Source organism: Apodemus sylvaticus, chromosome 3 (genome assembly GCF_947179515.1).
Source record: "Apodemus sylvaticus chromosome 3, mApoSyl1.1, whole genome shotgun sequence".
Taxonomy (NCBI): Eukaryota; Metazoa; Chordata; class Mammalia; order Rodentia; family Muridae; genus Apodemus; species Apodemus sylvaticus.
In genome coordinates, this window is record NC_067474.1 from 145941155 (window position 1) to 145965546 (window position 24392).

The window sequence follows — 24392 nt, forward strand, 5'->3', positions numbered from 1 at the left end:
GCCTCAGCCTTCAGAACTTTGTAAATAGGCAGCATAATTTATGATACTTTGCCACAGTACTTAACATTTGTGTTCTCTAAAAGAGGCTTACTGTTGGATTTAAGGAATAGTTTCAGAAAACTGCAACAAAATCATAAAGCCAACTGATTTCACTAATGAACAAAGCAGGCTTCATGTGCAGAGAAGGCCTACAATTTCTGGAGATCTCACACAGCCTTGGCCATGGAATTAGAAAGAACTGGACAGAGGAGATAGGTAAGGTCTCTACACTTCTACCTCAGGAAAAATGTCTTTTCTGCCACAGCTGTGGCAACAAGTGATGGAGCCGGGGGCTAGCAGAGTGGTAAAGTGCTTGCTTAGCCTGGAATAAGGCCCAGCACCACCCAAGGCGATACCGCTTTACACCCAGCCATATGACATGCATACTCTGTAAATAAGGATGCCCAGTTGCCCAGAGCTTGGCAGATGGCTCCGTCACTATAGTGTTCACCAAGAGGGCTTGAGTTTGGATCCCCAGAACCCATGTAAAAGCCAGCATGGTAACTTGTATCAGTAACCCCGGCACTGATGGGGTGGGGGTGGAGTTAACAGGACCCTGGAGCCCATTAGCAAGCCAATCTACTCAGGTTCAATAAGAGATCCTGTCTTAATAAAATAAGGGGCTACAGAGATGGCTCAGCAGTTAAGAGCACGAACTGCTCTTCCAGAGGTTCTGAGTTCAATTCCCAGCAACCACATGGTGGCTCACAACCATTTGTAATGGGATCTGCTGCCCTCTTCCGGTGTTTCTGAGGACAATTACAGTGTACTCATAAATAAAATAAACAAATAAATCTTAAAATTTAAAAAGAAAAAAAGAAAAGAAAATAAGATAGAGGGACCAGTGAGAGTACTCACAGTGTAAGAGCACTGTCATACAGCAATGATAACCAAGAGTTTAATCCCCAGACACCACAGTGGGAAAAAACTGAACCCTGAAAGTTGTCCTCTGATCTCCATGCATACACTGCAACATGTACACATCACACATGCACACACACACACACACACAAACTTTTAAACATGTTTAATTAAAAGAGAAGAAACAGGGGAACTAGCATGATAGGTAGCATCCGCCTTTAATCCCAGGATTTGGGAGGCAGAGACAGGCAGATCTCTGTGAGTCTGAGGCCAACTAGTCTATTTAGGGATTTCCAGGTCACCAGCACTACAAATGAGACCTTTTTATGACAAGGTGTCTCTGCGTACCGCTAGCTGGCCTTCAACACTATGTAGACCCTATGGCCTCGAACTCACAGAGACCTGCCTCTGCCTCTAGAGTACTGGGATTAAAAGGGTGCACCATCGACATCCCTCATGAGACCTTTTCTTTTAAAAAGAAAACAAAAAGCCAAACAGCAGCAATAACAAGAACAAAAAGAAAACCCAAAAAACTCAAAACATAAAGTGAAAGCTCAACAGACAGATTCTAGTCACCAATCAGAAGATCTGAGTTTGACCTCTGGGTCCCACAGGTCAGGATAGAAAACAGACTACAGGGTTGTTCTCCGACCTCTACAAGAGTACTATGGTACACACATGCCCACACATACATCCACCCACATGCACACATATATACTAATGAAAAAATAAAAATGTAAAACAGAGCAAATCACTAACAACAAATAAAGTCGGGAGTGACTGAGAAGGTAATCAAAACCCACCTCTGGCCTCCACATGCATACCTTCATGAATATGTGCAAAACCAGAACACAACACACACAAACATGCACATACATATCATCATACACTATACAACATACACAATACCACATATCACATATAAAATTAGAAAGATTTTTTTAAGAAAAAAAAAAGGACTGAACAAAGACCTAAGTGTACTGTAGTTGTAAAGTACTGAACTGCTTAGTTTAGTTTAGTTTAGTTATCCTTCTAAAGGATTTAGTGAGACCTTCTAAACAGCTGCCATAATTAATTCATAAGAAATTCATATCTGAGAGCTGGCAAGGTGGCTCAGCGGTTAGGAGCACTGGCTGCTCCTCCTGAGGACTCCCACACCCCACCTACTTGTAACTCCAGATTCAGGGGACACAGTGCCCTCTCTGGCCTCAGTGGATAGCAAGCACACATGTACACAGACACACAGGACAAAACTCTCACAGAAGTAAACTTAAAAATTTTTGTTTTGTTTGTTTTTTGAAACAGAGTTCTCTAGGTAGACCTGGCTGTCCTGGGACTCAGAAATCCGCCTGCCTCTGCCTCCCAAGTGCTCAGATCAAAGTCATGTGCCATCACCATCTGGCTAATAAAAATTTTTAATTAAAATAATTTATTTATGATTACTATTGTTTTTTTTTTTGCCATAATTGGGATCAAATCAGGTACAAGGTCTAATACATGCTGCAAAGTACTTTAAGCTACATTGCCAGTCTCCAAACTTTTTGTTACAGTTACTAGTGATAAACTTGACTTCTTCCTGTTCCTGAGACAATGTTTCAGGCAACGCAGGCAAGCCTGGCACCAAGAGTAACCTTGACCTGCTGACCCCCACCTCCAGTTGAACGCTGGAATGACAGGTGTGTACCACATCGAGTTTATGTGGTGCTGGGGATTGAACCCGTGGCTGTGTGCAGCTGGGAGGCACCCTAACTGAGGTACAACAAGGTCCCCTCAGTTCTTTCTTAAAAGCAAAAGAACAGTGATGAGTAAAGAGATAGACGGATGGCCTTCATAAAGATCCACATCACTAAGGGCAGCGGCTTGACAATTTAATGCTTTCCCAGACCTCTTGTTCTCATGGTGAGGATGCATACCTGCCAGGACTTGAGATCACACAGCATTTGTTAGAGGAGAGCTGTGCAGCAGCAAGCACAGGAAGAGCTGATTCTGCACAAGTGGCAATTTATCAAGCCCAGGAAAGAGAAGGTTGGCTCTAGGAGCAAGCCAGCCACATGTCACTGGGAAGGGCTAAGGATAGCTCTACTTTGGTTTATGATTTTAAAAAATTATTTAATAAAATTTGTGTGTGTGGGATACAGGGATATAAGCTGCTCTGAAACTTACTATCTGGCCCCAGCTGGCTCTCGAGCCCCTGATCCTCCTGCCTCTGCCTCCCAGTTCTCGGGTTACAGGCGTGTACCCCTCCCTGCCTCTCTGTTTTAACTTACTTTCTCAAGCTGGAACGTGGTCCTGAGGGTGTCTTGTACTTTTCTGTAGACCCTTTTCTATAAGGCATGTCACTTTTTAAAATGTGAAGTCCTGAGCTGACAAAGACAGCGCGGTGGTCAGAGGGAAGCTCCTGCTGGCTGGAGGCTTGAGTCTGTGACGATGAGCACTTTGTCATCCGAGTGCTCAGTTTCAGAAATACCCTAAAAACACTTTCCCTGGGAAATCAGAAGCTATACTGCAACAACTTGTCAGACACATTAGAGGCATTCCCTGCTTCCTAAACCGGTCTGTGTTTCTTTAGTTACCATAGCTTTTACCTTATCTTACTGGGCTTTTTTGAGTCAGAGTTTCACTATGTAGCCTTGGCTAGCCTGGAACTCACCATGGCAAGTCTAAAAGCAGAGATCCACTTGCATCTGCCTCTTTGTTACTAGGAGTACTAAATCAAAGTTACCTTATACAAGTTTTCCCTAAATAGCACATTGTCCAGAAACAACTTCAACACTCTGGCCTACCCTTTTCCAATCTTCTTTTTTAAACCATTTGCACAATTAAGCAGCAGCTACAACACCCTACAAAGACAGGAGAATTGTGCTCACTGAGATGGGCGACCTCATCAGTTCACACTTCCAACTCTGAGCCACACCACAGTTCCTGTTCAGTCTGAGTTATCTCCCCCACAAAGACAGCAGCACTTCAGAAGTTCATAGAGCAACGCACACACACAAATAAAGGAATGGAATAAAGAATAAGGAACAAACCCTTGTACAACGGAGAAAGTCTTGGAAAGTGTGTAACAAGTCTAAAAAACCTAATCCAACCTTTAAAACGGTCCCGTTCTTAGAAGTTGGCAGTTTTATTTCTAGATCACACACTTAACAATCATCCGAACTTGCAGAGTACCAGTAAGACTCTGGTACCTCTGACCTCTAAGGAACAGCTCATATAACTATTTTCCTCAAAGGCAAGAAATAAATCAATAGGTAACTTCCTAACAATATGGTCGTAAAACAGAACTCCAGAAAACAAGTAAGACAAAACTGTGAAAGATAAATGAATTTAACTGAGTGAAAATAACTTTAAATTTTTCATTCATTTCTCAAACTTTAATAAATATGTCAAAGTCTTGTATTCCAATTCCTAAGAGACACCAACTTCAGCCGTAAGCCCGCCTCGCTCCTGCTAAGATGTCTATTTTCCTGCCTTCCATTACTCACCAACTGCATCTGGATTTACCGGTCTGGAGACATCAGCTTGCCCCATGATTATAATTGTCTTAGATGTATCCCACGACAACAAACTCTTTCTGACAAAAGCAAACTTCTCTTAAAAAGATAAATCCATGTAAGGGACCAGCAATCCTGTATCACCGCCAAATGCCAGGAAACAGCGTGAGATCTGGAGTTTCTGTTTTGCTGGCCACCGGGTACTTTTAGCTCTCAGAAACGTCTTCACGCCGGCTCTCTTCACACAGGAATGCCTGTCATTCCAGAGCTCACTGTGTGTAGAGCACCAGTGCGGAAGGGGAGGAGACAGCCAACCACATTCTGGCTGCCGGAGGCACAGCCCAAAAGCCCACACCTCCTTTTCCTGACTTTGAGCTTGGCTGGAAGACTCCAGGCTCAAAGCCTAAAAGGACAGGGAGCCTGCCCCAAAGTATAACAAAGACCCTAAACACTTATTCACACCATCAGCAGGATTCAGAGTAACAGTCAAATAGTCTATTTCAAAGGCTCATTTTAGGTATTGCCTTATTTGCAAAGCATCCAATTATTCTACAATTTTTGTGTTGTATATGGATTGAATATTTATTACCTCCCTTATCTGGTCTTTATTCTTGTGCACGTGCATGCGTGTGCTGGGGCTGGAGAACATTTGTTGCTTTTACAAAGAATATGGGTTCCATTCCTAGCCCTCACACAGCACCTCACACCTTGCACAACTCAAGTTCCAGGTGATCCAATAATCTGAGCTCTGTGGGCACCAGCATATGAAACACATATAAACATGCAGGCAAAACACATAAAATAAAATAAATCATTCATATATATATATATATATATATTCTAAATTCTCTGGAATCTCTGAAGTAACAAATGTATGATTATTTACCCCTCCCCCTCAGGACAGTTTCATGTAGTCTAGGCTTGCCTCAAGCTGAATTATGTAGGCTTGAACTGATGATCCTCCTGTCTCTACCTCCCAAGTACTGGAGTTTAGGCTGGTATCACAGGCTTGTTCTACTATACTTAGTTATATGGTGCTGGGGATGGCCTGGGGCTCTGTTTATATTAGGCACTAGTCCAGCAACTGTGCTACATTCCCAGCCCTAAATTTTAAAAGACTTTCATTCCATTTCTTTATTTGTGTGTGTGTGAGAGAGAACCCGTACCTGCTGAGGTCAGAAAAGCATCATTTTTTTCACCACGTGGATTCTGGATATGGAACTCAGGTTTTGAGGCTTGGTGGCCAGCACCTTTACCTGCTGAGCCATCTCAGTGGTCTCCTAACCCCTAATGTATACTTCTTGTATACCGTGTATGGTATAGTATGTGCACATACTCCGAGACTCGTGTGGAAGCAGAGGTCGGGTGATGCTGGTCTGTCTTCCTCGACAGCTCCAGCGGTTTCTGTGCTCTGTGCTGGGTTACACAACAAGCACTGAGCCACCTCCCCATCCTTATTATCAGTTTTGATAGAGAAACAACAGAAAGCCTCAGTGGTAACAAGAAAATGACTAAATATAAGGCATAAAGCAAGGAAAGGACTTAGAAACACTCAGGGAGCCAGGCGGTATTGGCTCGCGCCTGTAATCCCAGCACTCTGGGAGGCAGAGGCAGGCAGATTTCTGAGTTCAAGGCCAGCCTGGTCTACAGAGTGAGTTCCAGGACAGTCAGGACTATACAGAGAAACCCTGTCTCAAAAAAAAAAAAAAAAAAAAAAGAAACACTCAGGGATATAGTATAATGACACGGTTTGGCTGCCAGGATCTGGGTACTCACTGTAGTAGCATCTGTCAGCGGCCATCTCACTCTGCAGTAGAAGGCCTCCCTGTCATCTGTGCCAACTCTTTGGCATGTTTTTCATTTGTGTAAATTGTTCCTTTAGCCTGGAAGTTCTTTCTCAAACACAGGTGAGGAGGATCTACCCGTCCTTTAAGAACTGCCTAAGTTCTGTTTCCTTGGTTGAAGGCTTTCCTTACCAAGCAAAGAGAATTTCAGGCCTGGAGAGATGGCTCAGTGGGTTAAGAGCACTGACTGTCTTCCGGAGGTCCTGAGTTCAAATCCCAGCCACCACATGGTGGCTCACAACCATTCATAATGAGATCTGATGCCCTCTTCTGGTGTGTCTGAAGACAGCTACAGTGTACTTAAATATATAATAAATAAATTAAAAAAAAAAAAAGAGCGAATTCCAATGGACTCACTGAACACTGATTATGTGCCTAGTACTGTGTCGACACACAAAGCAAGGTTTTTCCTTAAGTGCTTATAGTAACAGGAGCTATCGCAGAAGATAACCAGCACACAGGGGCTGGGCAGAGCAGAGGAAACCTGAGAGGGCACGATGGGTAAGAGAAAGGAACAATATCAAGAAATATTATCTTCCACACCTGTGGCACAAAGCAGCACTTGGGAGGCAGAGGCAAAAGGTTCAAGTTCCAGGCTAACCTGAGCTACATAATAAAATATCTCAAAAAACTCAAACCAAACAATCAAACAAAACAAATGGACTAAGCTAGTAGTTCTCAACCTTTCTAATGCTATGACCATTTAATACATACAGTTCTTCATGTTATAATGACTCCTCAACCACGAAATTATTTTCTTTCTTTCTTTCTTTCTTTTTTTTTTTTTTTTGGTTTTTTGGATTTGGTTTTTCGAGACAGGGTTTTTCTGTATAGCCCTGGCTGTCCTGGAACTCACTCTGTAGACCAGGCTGACCTCCAACTCAGAAATCCGCCTGCCTCTGCCTCTCATAGTGCTGGGATTACAGGCGTGCGCCACCAACACCTGGCATGAAATTATTTTCATTGCTACTTGACATCTGCAATCATAGGCCATCCCTGTAAAGGGTCACTTGATCTGCAAAGGGGCACGGCCCACAGGTTGAGAACCACGGGACTAGGCAATGGTCCCTGGTGGACACACCACCCTGAGCTGCAGTAATCTTTACTACTGCCTAGTAGTCTAGATGCTCTTTATGGGCAAAGACCATGATGCATTATCCTTTAACTGCCAAGCTTGATGCCAGTAGCCCAGTGCAGCGCTCATGCAGTGTCCTCAGCAGCCTGAGTCTCCTGCCCCTCAGGCATGCCTCCTACATGCTGGGCAAGCACTGAACTGTGGCCCCACCAAGAATCAGAGTTACTCTGAAGCTTTGCTTATGAAACTTAAGAGCAAAAGACAATGTACCTGTCTGTGACCCCAGCATTCTGGGTGCTGAGGCAGGAGGAAGGACAAGTTAAAGCAGCCAGGGCTATAAAACAAGACCCTGTTTCAAAGAGCGTGAGCAATGGAGGCAAGAAAACCTACAGACCATGAAGTATTCTATCATTCCACACGCTCGTGAGAGAGCGCATGGGGAGGTGGTGGCATATCCATACTTAATTTTGAAAAATGTAGCTGAACGTGATGGTGCAGTCCTTGAATCTCAGCACCCAGGAGGCAGAAGCAAGCAAATCTTTGCAAATCTGAGGCCAAGCCTGGTCTACAAAGTGAGTTTCAGGACAGCCAGAGCTACATAGTAAGACCCAATTTGGGGTATGGGATATATATATATACATACATACATACACACACATATGGTAAAAATCCATTTTCCATTTTCTTGACAGGATTATAAAGAGTACATGAAAGAACAGAAATGCTAAGTTCTTTATGTGACAGAAGTGAGGAATTAGGGATCACTCTGTTTCAGATCAAGTCAGGAAAAAAAAGCATGGGGGCATAGCTGTGAATGGAGACAATTACTCATAGATTGTACGGTTGACTCAAGAGAATGCCTACAGTTTACTGGCCAGCTAGCCTAGTGGACATGGACATGGGGAGCTCCGAGTTCAGCAGGAGACTATGTCTAACTATGTGTCAAAAATAGAGAGAGCGACAAGCTGGGACACTGGGACGGAGTCTTTAATCCCAGCACAGGGCAAGCAGAAGCACACAGGTCTCTCAGTTCAAGGCTAACCTGGTCTACAGGAGTTCTAGGACAACCAGGGCTACACAGAGAAACCCTGTCTCAAAGCAACAACAAAAGATAGAGGGCAACAGATGAACAGACCTGATTACCCCCCACCCCCGCACCTGCATGCACACGTGCTCACACACACACACACATACCCGCACCTGCATGCACACACCACACACACCACATACACCACACAAGACGAGCATGACAGAGCAGAGGAGATGCAGTGAGGACTCTGTCTGCCATATGCATGCACCCCCATGTGAGTCTGCATCTGAACCCACATGTATACCTGCATTTGGGTGCTTACACACAAGAAAACATGGATTTATATGTAAACCGTATACAGACAACAAACAAACAAAACCTCATGTGAGCTACTACACTAGTGACTAAAATTACTGTTAAAGTCCCTTCCCGTTAAACCAATGATTTAACCAATTCAGTATTCTGCCAGGGGAAGAAAAAGGCTCCAGGAAAGGTTGGTCAGGTGTGCCACTGTGTACTTTTTATAATGAATCAAAAGTCAATACTTGGGGCTGGTGAGATGGTTCAGTGGTTAGGAGCACTGACTGCTCTTTCGAAGGTCCTAAGTTCAAATCTCAGCAACCACATGGTGGCTCACAACCATCCATAATGAGATCTGACACCCTCTTCTGTAGTGTGTCTGAAGACAGCTACAGTGTACTTACATATAATAATAAATAAGTCTTTTGAAAAAAAAATAGTCAATGCTTGCCAAATAAGGGGGAAAAATCATGTGAATTGTGTTATTAATAAACCTCACTGGCCACCAATTTTTTCCATTCTGTTGATTTTTTTCATGAGCAGAATGTAGTTGGTTTTTATAATTACAATAAAAGAGATTAAGAAGCCTTAGTCTTTTAATGGAAAAAAATAAAGCCTTATAAAATGACAGAGAAGAGCCAACTGAACTCTATTAGGAACCCAGAGCTGTCAAGGAGGTATAGAAACTGGGCAGACATAGTGGAGGACCCACTGCGGGTTAAGCAATGTGCTGAACGTTTCCTAACAGGAGCCGTCACTGCTGCTGACTCAAGGGGATGACGATAACTGTGGCTGCCCCGTCTTCCTTCTCTCTCTTTCACAACACTTTACAATTCAGCTGGCTCACAAACTGTCTCCAAGTAAAGGAGACAGGAAATCAGTGCAGAACCGGCCGTCAGACACGTATCTGTGGGTACAGTGACTGCTTGAGAACGGCCATGGCACCTGAAAAAGTTATTCAGGAACTTCTAGCAAGGATTCAGGTTAAGGGGCATTCCTTTCCGGCTCATAAGCAGAATCCAGCCTTTATCCTCCTCTAAATAAAAAGTCTGAGTAATGAACACCTGGTACCACAGTGAGTCAACAGTAATTCCTGCAAAATAACTAAGGACGACTTCGTAAATCTTGTTTCTATCAGACTCGCTCCAGCTGGTAACGCAAGTGCACTTTGCTGAGTTCATGTATTTACAGCCCTCCCTTCAAAACCTTCAATTTTTAGAACCACAGGAAGTATATCAAGTATATAATTAAAAATGTCCATAAAACTTTTAAAACCAAAGAGAAAATTGTGTTTTACATTACACACACCAGCCGGGCAGTGGTGGTGCACACCTGTAATCCCAGCACTCTGGGAGGCAGAGGCAGGTGGATTTCTGAGTTCGAGGCCAACCTGGTCTACCGAGTGAGTTCCAGGACAGCCAGGGCTATACAGAGAAACCCTGTCTCGAAAAAAACCAAATCCAAACAACAACAACAACAAAATACATTACACACACCCTTGCTTCTAAGTTTCATTTTAAAAGCAGAGCAAATGTCTGTGTGCCTGAGGAAGACAGTCTAGTGAACAGAGGAAAGTTCAGACAGCATGCACCTGTGCTTATCTGCCTATGCTAAGGCAGCCAGTATAATTCTATTTTGACTTTTCTGAAAAGCTTTATGAGTGCTGTGGATAAATATGAATCCTGAAAAACAGAACCTTCCAAGAAACAAGCTTGGTGATTATCATCTGAACCTAAGAGCTACTTCTTTTCATGAAGACTCCTTAAGTGAAGCACATTCCCACAGGGGTGGTGACGTATGCCTACCAGTCCCAGCATGGCAGAGGTTGAGGCCAGTGTAAACCACAGAGTGAGACTTTACTTCAAAAATGTATCAAATAGTCAGTGGGAGCATATCTTTAATCCCAGTACTCGGGAGGCAGAGGCAGGCAGATCTCTGAGTCCAAGGCCAGCCTGATCTATATAGTGAATTCCAAGACAGCCAGGGCTATACAGACAAACCCTGTCTCAAAAAATTAAAATAAATAAAATAAATAGAAAACAACAGGATCCAATAAGCATTAAACACTATACTCATACTCCCTGTCCCCGGCTTAGGCACCAAGAACCTAAAGGTACTCCCTATAAAATCTAAGGAAGAGCCATGGGGTATTTACTCTTCACAGTGAACTTGACTGACAGAGAATCATCATGGAAACCCATCTCAGGCTTTACTTAGAAGGTATTTCCACAAGGGTTTAACTAAGGCTGGCAAATGGCTTACTATGTAAGCCTGGGGACCTGATTTTCACAGCTACAATCTACATCAAGGTGTAGAGAAAGAAGCAACTCAACAAAGTTGTGCCCTGACTACCACACGGTGCTGTGGCGTGCACATTCCCATAACACAGTAATCAGTAAATAAATGTTAGAAAGGAAGTTTAACTTCCTTACTATGCATGAGCTAGTGTCTTGAAGTGAAGAAAAAGCAGAAAGCGGACTGGAGAGGTAACTCAGCAGAGAAAGGCCCGTGCAGCTCAGCTGACAGCCTGCGTCCAATGCCCAGGCCCCACATGGCGGAAGGAGGAGAGACTCCGAGTTCTCTTCTGACCTCCACAGACACATATCTGAAATGCAAACGAACTCACATAATAAAGAACTAAAGCTGGCTAGTAGTTGGCACACACCTTTAATCTCAGGACTCAGGAAGCAGAGGCAGGGGGATCTCTGAGTTTGAGGCTAGCCTGGTTTACAAACTGAGTTCCAGGACAGCCAGGGCTACACAGAAAAATACAGAATCAAAACAAACAAACAAACAAGCAAAAATCCCTCTTCATTTATTTAACTTTATTTTATATACATTGGTGTAAGGGTATCAGATCCCCTGGAACTGGAGTTACAGACAGTTGTGAGCTGCTATGGTTGCTGGGAATTGAACGCTAGTCCTCTGGAAGAACAGCCAGTGCTCTTAACCGCTGAGCCACGCCCCCAGCTCTGCACATTTGTTTTAAAGTGAAAGCTCCAAGCATGATGATGATGATGATGCACACCTTTAATCACTACACTCAGAAGGCAGGGGCAGGTAGATACCTGGGAATTGGGGGCCAGCCTGGTCTACACAGGGAATTCCTGGATAACTAGGGCCATTCCTTCTCTAAAGACAGATTGGCAGCTCTCATCCTTCCCTGCTTCCCAGCTGAGATGCCGGGCAACCACTTCATACTCCCCGCTAAGACCGCTCGCCCACCAGGGCAGACCCCATTGAAACTGTTGACAAAGGCTAATCCTTCCTCCCCTGAGGTGCTCCTTGGTCACAAGAAGAGCAAAAACTAGTCTGTTGTGTTGAATTGCAGTGATGTGGGAAAAGGAAAGGCAATGGGCTGAAGTACTCCTTTCCTCTTTTTTTTTTTTTTAAAGATTTATTTATTTATATGAGCACACTGTAGCTGTCTTCAGACACACCAGAACAGGGTGTTGGATCCCATTAGAGATGGTTGTGAGCCACCATGTGGTTGCTGGGAATTGAACTCAGGACCTTTGGAAGAGCAGTCAGTGCTCTTAACCACTGAGCCATCTCTCTAGCCCATTCTTTTTTCTTCTTAAAGACAAGGTCCTCAGAGTACCTAAGAAGCTGAGGCTGGCCTTTCACAGCTCAGTATGCATGGTGTGAGAGCAGATTCACAGGCTCCGAGTACACCAGGCAGACCATCTACCAGCTGAACTGCAACCCCAGCTGATAAGGTAATTCTTTCAGGATTTACTGATTTGGTTCAAATTTTCTTTTTCTTAAATTCTGGATTCAACAGAATGTGTGCAGTGCTTTAGAACTCAGTGTCGCTCTGTGTGCGCTTAAGACAATAATCTCAAACCTGGTTTAGGTTCTGTCCCTTTCTATGTAGCCCAGGAAGGCCCTGAACTTCCCATCCTCCCAGTGCTGAGATTACAGACATGTAACACCATGCTCACACTGGCTACAACCAATTATTTTTCTGTGCTGGAGATCAAGACCATGCCCTTGTGTGTGCTAGGCAAGTGCTCTACCAGTGCACTGTCAGCTCAAGCTCAGCCCCCTTTCTAATCCATTTGATAATTTCTCCCAAGTAACTCTCAGTTCTCTAGCTTCAGCCTTTAAGTCTTAGGATTAAAGACATATGCCACTTCTGCCAACAGTGACCTCTAGAATATACATATATAGTCCTGGCTGCCCATAATATACTATATAGCATATAGAAGTGTATGCTCCAGGCACTTGGACGCTGGAGGCATGAGAATCAAGCATTTGGAGAACCTGACCTTGTGCCGATTTTCACAACTCTCCCACACCTGCCCTCATCTTCAGTGCTGGTGACCCTTGGAGCTCTGAATTGCAACACATTCCTCCCGGTCTAACCCACCCAGCCACTCTCTTCATCTTTTTTTTCTGAATATGTCCAACGGCCAGTCTTCAACGTCCAGTGCACATTCCTTCCATGAACCTTCTCATTCTCGAGACTGCATGAGATGCTCATCTATGTAATCACAGTTACAGAGAATGCGCCTCTGCCTTCAGCCACACAGCAACCTTTGCTGTAATCATCTCTTGATTGTCGCTTTCTTGTTGGACTGTATATTTTTTGAGACAAGTTCTCTCACTGAGACCTGGAGCTCGCCAATTACACTATGCTGGCTGGGCAGAGAGCCTCAGGGATCTGCCTGTTCCCACCTCCCCAGTGCCAGGATTACAACAAGCCATCACACCTGGCTTTCTTGCATAGATTCAGAGAGTTTAAAAGTCTTTACCAACTGAGCTAATTCTCTAGCCTCACTACTACTTTTATTTATATAGAAAGTTAACTTTAGGGGCTGGAGAGATGGCTCAGCGGTTAAGAGCACTGACTGCTCTTCCAGAGATCCCAAGCTCAATTCCCAGCAACCACATGGTGGCTCACAACCATCTGTAATGGGGTCTGATGCCCTCTTCTGGTGTGTCTGAAGACAGCGACAATTTACTCTTTACATAAAATAAATAAAGCTTTTTAAAAAAGAAAGTTAACTTTATCTTACATTAACAATTCTAAATCTCTTTAATCCCAGCACTCAGAAGGCAGAGAAAAGCAGATCTCAGTGAGTTCAAGGCCAGCCTGGTCTACCTAATGAGTTCTAGGACAGCCAGGGATTCACAGAGAAACCCTGCCTCAAAAAATAAACACAAACAAATAAAGTCCAAATCTCTTAAGACCGTAAAATGTATCTTTTCTGTGTGTGTATTCTGGATCCAGTGCATATGGACATGTGTGTAGGCCACAGGTCAGTACTGGATTATTTTTCTCAATCACACTACAATTGATCTTTTAAGAGAAGGTCTCACGTTAAAGCTGGAACTTGCTGACTCAGCTGTCCTGGATGGCTAGCAAGACCTGATCATCAGCATGTCTCCACCTGGCCAGCCCTGGGATCACACAAGCCATTGTACTCAGCGGTTAGATGGCGCTGAGGCTCTGAATTCCTGCTCAGACGCTTGTGCAGTGAGCACCTTACCCACAGAGTTATTCCCAGGCCCCTGAAAAACTACACTATTCTTTTCCTTTTCCCTTCAAGGCAGCTGGGGCAGTGTACCAACTAAAATCTGTTGAAAGATTTAATAAAACCCGTCAGTTAAGTAAATGTTCAATAATCCACCATTACCATTACCACTTATTGAAGTTAGGATACTAACTAGCCTTCATTGCAACTAATATTAAAGCACATATTGTGGATGTGTAATGAGATTATAAGCAGAAGGAGATGGCACACACCTTTGTATGTTCTGTCTTAAGTCAAGCTACTCATCTTTTAAAGAATGTCTCTTCAAAGCTGGAGAGACGGCTCAGCAGTTAAGACCACTGGTTGCTCTTCCAGAGGACTGGAGTTCATTTCCCAGCACCCACACAGCAGCTCACAACCATCTGTAACTCCAGTCCTAGAAGATGACACTGTCTTCTTGCCTTTGAGAGCACCAGGCATATATGTGGCATGTCTGTGGTGGGTAGACATATACGCAGACAAAACAGCCACATACACAAAATAAATCCTTAGCCTCAAAGCCAAAACAACACCCAAACTAAAAAAAAAAAAAAAAATCTAAGAAAATTTTATTTTCTAATTAATTCGTTACTTATTAGTAGTAATTTTTCATGTGCTCATATATGTGTTTATGTATAGGTGCACATGCCTGTGTGAGTACATGTTTATGCAGATTCATATGAAGACCCAAGGACAATCTCATATGCCATCGTCCTGAACACTGCCCATCTCATCAATTAGACTCGCCTGGCTAGCCAGGGAGGTCCCAGGGACCAACCTGCTTCCACCTCCCCAGTACAAACACTCATCACGATGCCCAACATTTTCAAGTGGATTCTAGGAATGCTTTACCAACTAAACCATCCCCCAAGCCTATCTGTCTGTCTGCCTGCCTGTCTGTCTATCTGTCTCTCTCTATTCATCCATCCATCCAACCACCCACCTATCTATCTTGGTTTTTGATATGGAGAATCAATCTGTAGCCCAGGCTGTACTGGAATTAATTATTTATCTCAAGCTAGCATCAAACTAGTGGTAGTCTTCCTGCCTCAAGGCTCCGGAATGCTGGGACTATAGGTGTGAACCAACAAGAGGCATATGTTATTCTGAGAGCTTTAAGGAAAAAACCAAACACTACAAAAGAAAGATGAAGTATCATTACTTTTAGCCTCATTTAATCTTAGAGGAATTTATCTCCTACGCCTGAAGGACTACAACTAACTAAAGTTCAAGCTTCCTCCTCCCTTTAAATAGAAGGGAGGGGCTGTATTGCTGACATACTTTTTTTTTTTTTTTTTTTTTAAAAGATTTATTTATTTATTTATTATATGTGAGTACACTGTAACTGTCTTCAGACACCAGAAGAAAGCATCGGATGTCTTTTCTCTTTTCGGATGGTTGCGAGCCACCATGTGGGTGCTAGGATTTGAACTCATGACCTTTTGGAAGAACAGTCGGTGTTCTTACCCACTGAGCCATCTCTCCAGCCCGTGCTGACATACTTTTAGCTTCCAGTGTTAAGATAACATTATAAAAAATTTCCCATCAACTTTAAAACAAGACACACTAGCTAGGAGCATGGGCACTTAGAAAAATCCCCTTGATCAGATAGAGGTGGTTCTTACCCTTCCTAATGCTGAGACCCTTCAGCACAGTTGCTCACAATAATAATAAAATAATAAAATTATTTTAAATAATTTTATAAAACTTAAAAATTATAAATAAATATAAAATTACTTCATTGCTACTTCCTAACTGTAATCTTGCTACTGTTGGGAATCATAATGTAAATCTCTGATACAAAGCTTTTTTTTTTTTTGGATTTGGTATTTTATTTTATTTATTTACTTATTTGGTTTTTTCGAGACAGGGTTTCTCTGTATAGCCCTGGCTATCCTGGATCTCACTCTGTAGACCAGGCTGGCCTCGAACTAAGAAATCCCCCTGCCTCTGCCTCCCAGAGTGCTGGGATTACAGGCGTGCGCCACCACTGCCCGGCGGGATTTGGTATTTTCGAGACAGGGTTTCTCTGTGTACCTCTGGCTGTCCTGGAACTCACTCTGTAGACCAGGCTGGCCTCGAACTCAGAAATCCACCAAAGCATATCTGATATGTGATCCAAAAGGGGTCTCGAACCACAGGTTGGGAGCTATTGAAATAGAGGCAAGAAAATACAGCAACCCCAAGCTCTGCAGCATCATAAGTCCTTCTAAATTTCATCACACCGAGAGCCAGGTGTAGTAGTGCACGCCTTTAACCTAGCAATTGGGAGGCAGAATCGACAGGATCTCTATGAGTTCTAGGCCAGCCTGGTCGACATAGTGAGTTCCAGGATAGCCTAGAGAGACCTAGTCTCAAAAAGCAAACAAAATTAGACATAACAGATACAATAGACCCTTGGGCCACTGTCACTGTTATGCCTCAAGGGCGCCCACTGTATTCCACAATAACCTTAGTCTTCCATACTAAACTAAGCTCAAAGGAAATTGACTTTATTTTTTTGACAAATAAATCACTCACTACACAAACAGTTTCTTACATTTTTTAAATGATACAATTTTAATCAATTAAAAATAGGTATAACAGAGCGGGGCAGTGGTGGCGCATGCCTTTGATCCAGCACATGGGAGGCACAGGCAGGTGGATTTCTTAGTTCGAGGCCAGCCTGGTCTACAGAGTGAGTTCCAGGACAGCCAGGGATACATAGTGAGATCCTGTCCCAAAAGTGGGTAAAGGGAGTTGGATCTAAATGGCTCAGTTGGTAAAGATCTGACTGTTAGGATTCTGTCTAAGCGCCACCCCACAAACAGCCAGGTGTGCCCCTCCCCACAGTTACCTAGCAACATCCAGGTAGGCCTAGCCAACTATAAGAGGGTGCTCTTCGGCCCCTCCTCTCTTTCTTACCTCCCTTACCACTCTTACATCTCTTCTCTCACCCTCCCAGCTTCTCTCTTGACCCCTCTTGGGCTCTCCTCCCCCTCTCCCCATCCTCCACATAGTCATGGCCGGCCTCTGCTTCTCTACTCTCTCCTTCCCTCTGCCTTCCTATGCCTCTACTACCCCTTTAACTCTCCTCCCCATGCCCCAAATAAACTCTATTCTATTTTATGGCGGTGTGTGTGGTCCCTCAGGGGGAAGAGATGCCTCGGCCTGGACCCGCTGAGGTACCCCTTCCCCCACACCGCCATATGCCATATTCTCCCACCTCTTTCTCTTTTTAGGATCACAACGACTACCAGATTTTGATTCCCACACCCCACATGATAGGAGAGACTCTTGAAAGTTGTCCTCTCAGCACTACACTGCTGTGCTGAACATATACACACAATTAAATATGAAAAAAAAACCCACGAGTTAAATGTGAAACTCATTTACATGTCATATACAACTTACAGGCCAAAGGTATACAACATTCTTTTTTTTTTTTTTTTTTTTTTTTTTTGGTTTTTTTTCGAGACAGGGTTTCTCTGTATAGTTCTGGCTGTCCTGGAACTCACTCTGTAGACCAGGCTGACCCTGAACTCAGAAATCCACCTGCCTCTGCCTCCCAGAGTGCTGGGATTATAGGCGTGCTCCCACCACTGCCCGCCTTTTATACAACATTCTTATATTTGTTTTCAGATTCGGATCCACCCCGTTCTCACTCAGGCAGGCACAATTTTCCAATTATATTAGCATTCAAAGAGTAAGATTACAGATTTTATTCTATTTTATGTGTATGAGTCTTTTTCTGCATGTCTATGCACAATGTGAATACAGTGTCCTCAGTTGCCAGAAGCAACTGGAACTGGAATTGCAGAGAGTTGAGCACTGGGACTCAAACCCAGGTGCTCCGGAAGAGCGGCCAGTGCTCTTAACCTCTGAGCTGTCCTCAGCCCCATTACAGGTTGGAGATTAGCTGTAGTGGGTCCTCAGTGTCACACACACTGCCGGCCACGGCCAATCCTGTCTCACTGCTCTCCTTGTGCTCTGTTCCCTTCCTCCCTTCCTTCCTTCCTTCCTTCCTTCCTCCCTTCCTTCCTCCCTTCCTTCCTTCCTTCCTTCCTTCCTTCCTTCCTGTCTTCCCTGCTCTTTGAAAAGACATCACATAATGTAGGTGTGGTCCTCTGGACTCTGGAGGGTGGCCTCCGGCATGCATGTCCCAGTGCAGGGTCACATCTCACTGCCTGCAGCTTATTATATAAACACTATCTTTAGGAACAATCACTGTGCTATGAAAACAATAAGCTCAATCTCCCCAATCCTCAAAATAATTTCAAGAATAATTTAATGACAAAACTAGGTTTACTAACAAGGTGCTGTCTGCCCTCTAGTGTTCAAACTAAAGATTTCCCGATGAGCTAGCTATAATTCTGTAAAACAGCTCAGTCACCTAGGCTCATTAAAACCAGAAAAAGTAACTAATTAACTAATTAATTAAACGTATGTCATCTCAATTAAGGCCAAAAATGTAACCTGAACTTCCTGACTATTGCTACCAGGTCAGAAAGTTCAGCCTCAGTCACACCAATGGCAAGACAGAAGAAAATGAACTAAATTGATATCTCAAATATACTTCCTAATGCCTGGAGATATAGCCTGTGGTAAGGTTTTACAATGCCTACTTATACACTTGAGGTATGTGTCTCTCCTAGCCACTGAATTGTCTTTCTAGTCCCTTACATCTAATTTGCAATATAGCAAATATTGGCAAGTTCATTAGGACCCTTAATTATATTAAAAGTATGAATGGAGCCCAGCACTGTCTTGCACTCAGGTCTGAAAGTTCAAGACCAACCTGGTCTACATAGTGAGTTCTAGGCCAGCTGGAGCCTATCTTAAAAAAAGCAAAACAAATGGGGTTGGAGAGATAGCTCGGAGAACTGAAAGCACTGGCTGCTCTTCCAGAGGTCCCAAGTAGCTCACAACTGTCTGTAACTCCAGTTCCAGGGGATCTGATACCCTCGCACCAATGCATATAAAATAAAGCTAAATAAGTTAAAAAAAAAAAAAAAACCAAACAAACAAGAACACCAAAACCCTAGTGCTGGGGGTGGTAGCAGAGGCAGGAGGATCCTGTGAGTTCGAGGCAGACTGGTTTACATGAGCTCCAGGATACCCAGGACTACGCAGAGAGATCCCATCTCAAAAGCAAAAACTAAAAATAAAATAAAAAACAAAAGCTAACAGATGAGAGTACGAACAGATGCTGAGAGCACACAGTCCAGGAGGTACTGTTTTACATCAGCATCCTGAGCGTGAGGGAATGCACTCACAGCTGCAACAGCTAAGGACGAGTACCAGCGAAAGAGCAGGCCGTACTCACCAGCTGGATCTTCCATGCCACTGTTAGCCAGCGAAGGGAGAGGAGGAGGAGTTACTGAAAAGAGAAAAGGTAAACGCGATACTGAAAACATCAAATTTACCATTTTGTAAGTTTCTTTGAAATAAACCTAACTCACTAACACTTTAGTAAGTATCTAAGCATTATTGAAAAATATAACTTATTAAATAGAACACTGTGACTGGAGCGTGGTAAGAGGGTTCAGCAAATGAAAGCATCTACTATACAAGCCTGACGACCTCGGTTCCATCCCTGGAACCCATGGAAAATGCTAGATGTGGTATGCATCTGTGACCTCGGCACTCCTACGGTGAAATGGGGCAGAGAGACAAGAAAATCTCCTGGGCGATCCTGGGCCAGCTAGCCTGGGGTATGTGGCCCAGCAGAGACAAGGTAGAAGGAAGGCCAGGAGGTAGTGGCTCCTGTTTTTAATGCCAACACTCAAGAGGCAAAGGCAGGGGAATCTCTGAATTCCAGGACAGACAGGGCTACACAGAAAAACCCTGTCTTAAAAAACAACAACCGGGGCTGGAGAGATGGCTCAGGGGTTAAGAGCACTGACCGCTCTTCCAGAGCAGAGTCTTGGGCAACCACATGGTGGCTTCACAACCATCTGTAATGGGATCTGATGCCCTCTGCTGGTTTGTCTAAAGACAGCAACAGTGCACTCATAAATAAAATAATTCTAAAAACAAAACAAAACAAAGCAAAACAAAACTACTACCAACAAAAATGAAGACAAGAACTGACAGTTCTCGGACTTTTACACATTTTACACAAACACTGCATCATAAATGTGAGTCCACACTCCCACAATCACTCACACACAGAGAATGATAAATAATTATTTTAAAAATGAACATTGCTTTCTGAGAGTTTTAAGGGTTATTATTGGGATACAAGCATAACAGACTAAAATATCAGGAAAATATCTATATCTAATTTTCTTTGTGTGTGTGTGTGTTTCCTGCTTTTTTGAGGCAAGACCTCACTACTTTTCATTTTTAAATACATTATCCTCAGTCTCCTAAAACAGTTGAGTCTCCATCTTGTATTCAATGGTATGTAAAGAAAAAGGCAAACTTTTATGTAAATCAAAAACATGCCAGCTACATGGCACATCCCTTTAATACCACCCCTTAAGAGGCAGAGACAGGTGGATCTCTGTGAGTTTTGAGGCCAGTCTGATCTACATACTGAGTTCCAGACAGCCAGAACTACAAAATAAGACCCTGCCTCAAAAGCTAATTACATAAATAACAAAACAACTTATATGCACCTCTGAGAAGAGATAAGAAGGATGTCTTTAGGGAAGAAGGTAATTTTGCAGGAGAAATTATCTTTTAAGGTACAGGAATCTAAACTTAGGCCACTCGTGTATGAAAATAAAACAACAGAAAAATGTTTTATTTTGTTTTGTTTTTTAAAGATTTGTTTATTCATTTTATGTATATGAGTACTCTGTTTTCAGACACACCAGAAGAGGCATCAGATCCCATTACAGATGGTTGTGAGCCACCATGTGGTTGCTGGGAATTGAACTCAGGACCTATGGAAGAATAATTAGTGCCCTTAACTGCTGTGCCATCTCTCCAGCCCCCAGAAAAAAGTTTGTTTTTTGGTTTTGTTTTATTTTTTAAATTTTTTGGGTTTTTTTTTTTTTTTTTGAGACAGGATTTCACTCTGTAGCTGGCTTGCCAATTTATGGAGATGCTCCTGTCTCTGCCTCTTGAGTACTGGTATTAAAGGTCTCCAATACCATGTCAAGCTACGAATTTTGACTGAATATAAATATTTACTCAACTTCTTGAGGGTCAAATCTGCCTCGTCTAGTCCTGTTCCCAGGCCAGCTTCCTAGCCAATCTCTCTATGGTCTTGTCCTGAGCACGTTCCTTGACCAGCAGTGTGCATGCAAACTCTAATTGGAGTCAATTATGTGCAGAGAGAACTGAGAAGAAGATGGAGTTTTGGAGTAGACTACTGGGCAGGGCAGATACAGAGTCAAACATACAGCACAGATTTCCCCTGGCACAAGGTGCTGCTGATCCAACTCTTTTTTTGTTTTGTTTTGTTTTTTGTTTTTTGTTTTTTCGAGACAGGGTTTGTCTGTGTAGCCCTGGCTGTCCTGGAACTCACTCTGTAGACCAGGCTGGCCTCGAACTCAGAGATCCACCTGCCTCTGCCTCCCAGAGTACTGGGATTACAGGCATGCGCCACCACCGCCCGGTCTGATCCAACTCTTAAGAGTTTCAGCAGTGGTAGGTAGTGCTATGGGAAAGAATGTGCTACTTGACTGGAAGACAAGAAAACAGCAGGTATGATGAGAGTGGAATTGAGAATTTACTACCAAACTCTACCGCTATGACAGAAAAAGAAAACAAACAGGTAAGAGAGATTAACAGTCAACTGACAGGTAGACAGGAAGGCCTCAAAGTATCCTTAGTAACCTCCAAAGTTCATCTCTCTTGCAGCAAGATGGCAGAAAGCTCTGAGGACCAGCCTAAGAAACAATTATCAGAGTAGCTCAGTTCCAGAGGTAGGTAGTTTACCACAGAAGCTGTAGTATATAATCCTATGTGTGCTGTGGTATACCACCCTATGTGTGCTGTGGTGTACCATCCTATGTGTGCTGTGGTGTACCACCCTGTGTGTGCTGTGGTGTACCACCCTGTGTGTGCTGTGGTGTACCATCCTGTGTGTGCTGTGGTGTACCACCGTATGTGTGCTGTGGTGTACCATCCTATGTGTGCTGTGGTGTACCATCCTATGTGTGCTGTGGTGTACCATCCTATGTGTGCTGTGGTATACCATCCTATGTGTGCTGTGGTGTACCATCCTATGTGTGCTGTGGTATACCATCCTGTGTGTGCTGTGGTGTACCATCCTATGTGTGCTGTGGTATACCATCCTATGTGTGCTGTGGTATACCACCCTATGTGTGCTGTGGTATATCACCCTATGTGTGCTGTGGTGTACCACCCTATGTATGCTGTGGTGTACCATCCTGTGTGTGCTGTGGTGTACCACCCTATGTGTGCTGTGGTGTACCATCCTATGTGTGCTGTGGTGTACCATCCTGTGTGTGCTGTGGTGTACCATCCTATGTGTGCTGTGGTATACCATCCTGTGTGTGCTGTGGTGTACCATCCTATGTGTGCTGTGGTGTACCATCCTATGTGTGCTGTGGTGTACCATCCTATGTGTGCTGTGGTATACCACCCTATGTGTGCTGTGGTATACCATCCTATGTGTGCTGTGGTATACCATCCTATGTGTGCTGTGGTGTACCATCGTATGTGTGCTGTGGTGTACCATCCTATGTGTGCTGTGGTATACCATCCTATGTGTGCTGTGGTATACCATCCTGTGTGTGCTGTGGTGTACCATCCTGTGTGTGCTGTGGTGTACCATCCTATGTGTGCTGTGGTGTACCATCCTATGTGTGCTGTGGTGTACCACCCTATGTGTGCTGTGGTATACCATCCTATGTGTGCTGTGGTATATAGCATCCTATGTGTGCTGTGGTGTACCATCCTATGTGTGCTGTGGTGTACCACCCTATGTGTGTTGTGGTATACCATCCTATGTGTGCTGTGGTGTACCATCCTGTGTGTGCTGTGGTATACCACCCTATGTGTGCTGTGGTGTACCATCCTATGTGTGCTGTGGTGTACCATCCTGTGTGTGCTGTGGTGTACCATCCTATGTGTGCTGTGGTGTACCATCCTATGTGTGCTGTGGTATACCACCCTATGTGTGCTGTGGTGTACCATCCTGTGTGTGCTGTGGTGTACCACCCTATGTGTGCTGTGGTGTACCATCCTATGTGTGCAGTGGTATATAGCATCCTATGTGTGTTGTGGTATACCATCCTATGTGTGCTGTGGTGTACCATCCTGTGTGTGCTGTGGTGTACCACCCTATGTGTGCTGTGGTGTACCATCCTATGTGTGCTGTGGTGTCCCATCCTATGTGTGCTGTGGTGTACCATCCTGTGTGTGCTGTGGTGTACCATCCTATGTGTGCTGTGGTATACCATCCTGTGTGTGCTGTGGTGTACCATCCTATGTGTGCTGTGGTATACCATCCTGTGTGTGCTGTGGTGTACCATCCTATGTGTGCTGTGGTGTACCATCCTATGTGTGCTGTGGTGTACCACCCTATGTGTGCTGTGGTATACCATCCTATGTGTGCTGTGGTATATAGCATCCTATGTGTGCTGTGGTTACCATCCTATGTGTGCTGTGGTGTACCATCCTATGTGTGCTGTGGTATACCACCCTATGTGTGTTGTGGTATACCATCCTATGTGTGCTGTGGTGTACCATCCTGTGTGTGCTGTGGTATACCACCCTGTGTGTGCTGTGGTGTACCATCCTATGTGTGCTGTGGTATACCACCCTGTGTGTGCTGTGGTGTACCATCCTATGTGTGCTGTGGTGTACCATCCTGTGTGTGCTGTGGTATACCACCCTGTGTGTGCTGTGGTGTACCATCCTATGTGTGCTGTGGTATACCACCCTGTGTGTGCTGTGGTATACCATCCTATGTGTGCTGTGGTGTACCATCCTGTGTGTGCTGTGGTATACCACCCTGTGTGTGCTGTGGTGTACCATCCTATGTGTGCTGTGGTGTACCATCCTATGTGTGCTGTGGTGTACCATCCTATGTGTGCTGTGGTGTACCATCCTGTGTGTGCTGTGGTGTACCACCCTATGTGTGCTGTGGTGTACCATCCTATGTGTGCTGTGGTGTACCACCCTATGTGTACTGTGGTGTACCATCCTATGTGTGCTGTGGTGTACCATCCTATGTGTGCTGTGGTGTACCATCCTATGTGTGCTGTGGTGTACCATCCTGTGTGTGCTGTGGTGTACCATCCTATGTGTGCTGTGGTGTACCATCCT

At 44.0% G+C, this 24392-nt stretch overlaps 1 protein-coding gene across 3 annotated transcripts in view; it reads right to left on the reverse strand.

The window, feature by feature from the left end:
* Positions 1-24392, reverse strand: part of Phactr4 (phosphatase and actin regulator 4) — a 75797-nt gene that overhangs the window by 43534 nt on the left and 7871 nt on the right. For 2 of the 3 annotated variants that reach the window (XM_052177594.1, XM_052177592.1), the window contains exon 1: positions 4386-4622. In XM_052177594.1, the coding sequence (XP_052033554.1) occupies positions 4386-4431 (46 nt within the window). In that variant the 5' untranslated portion in view covers positions 4432-4622. Of the gene's footprint in view, positions 1-4385; positions 4623-19467; positions 19522-24392 lie in introns of those variants that run through there. The other variant, XM_052177593.1, reaches the window with a different exon arrangement.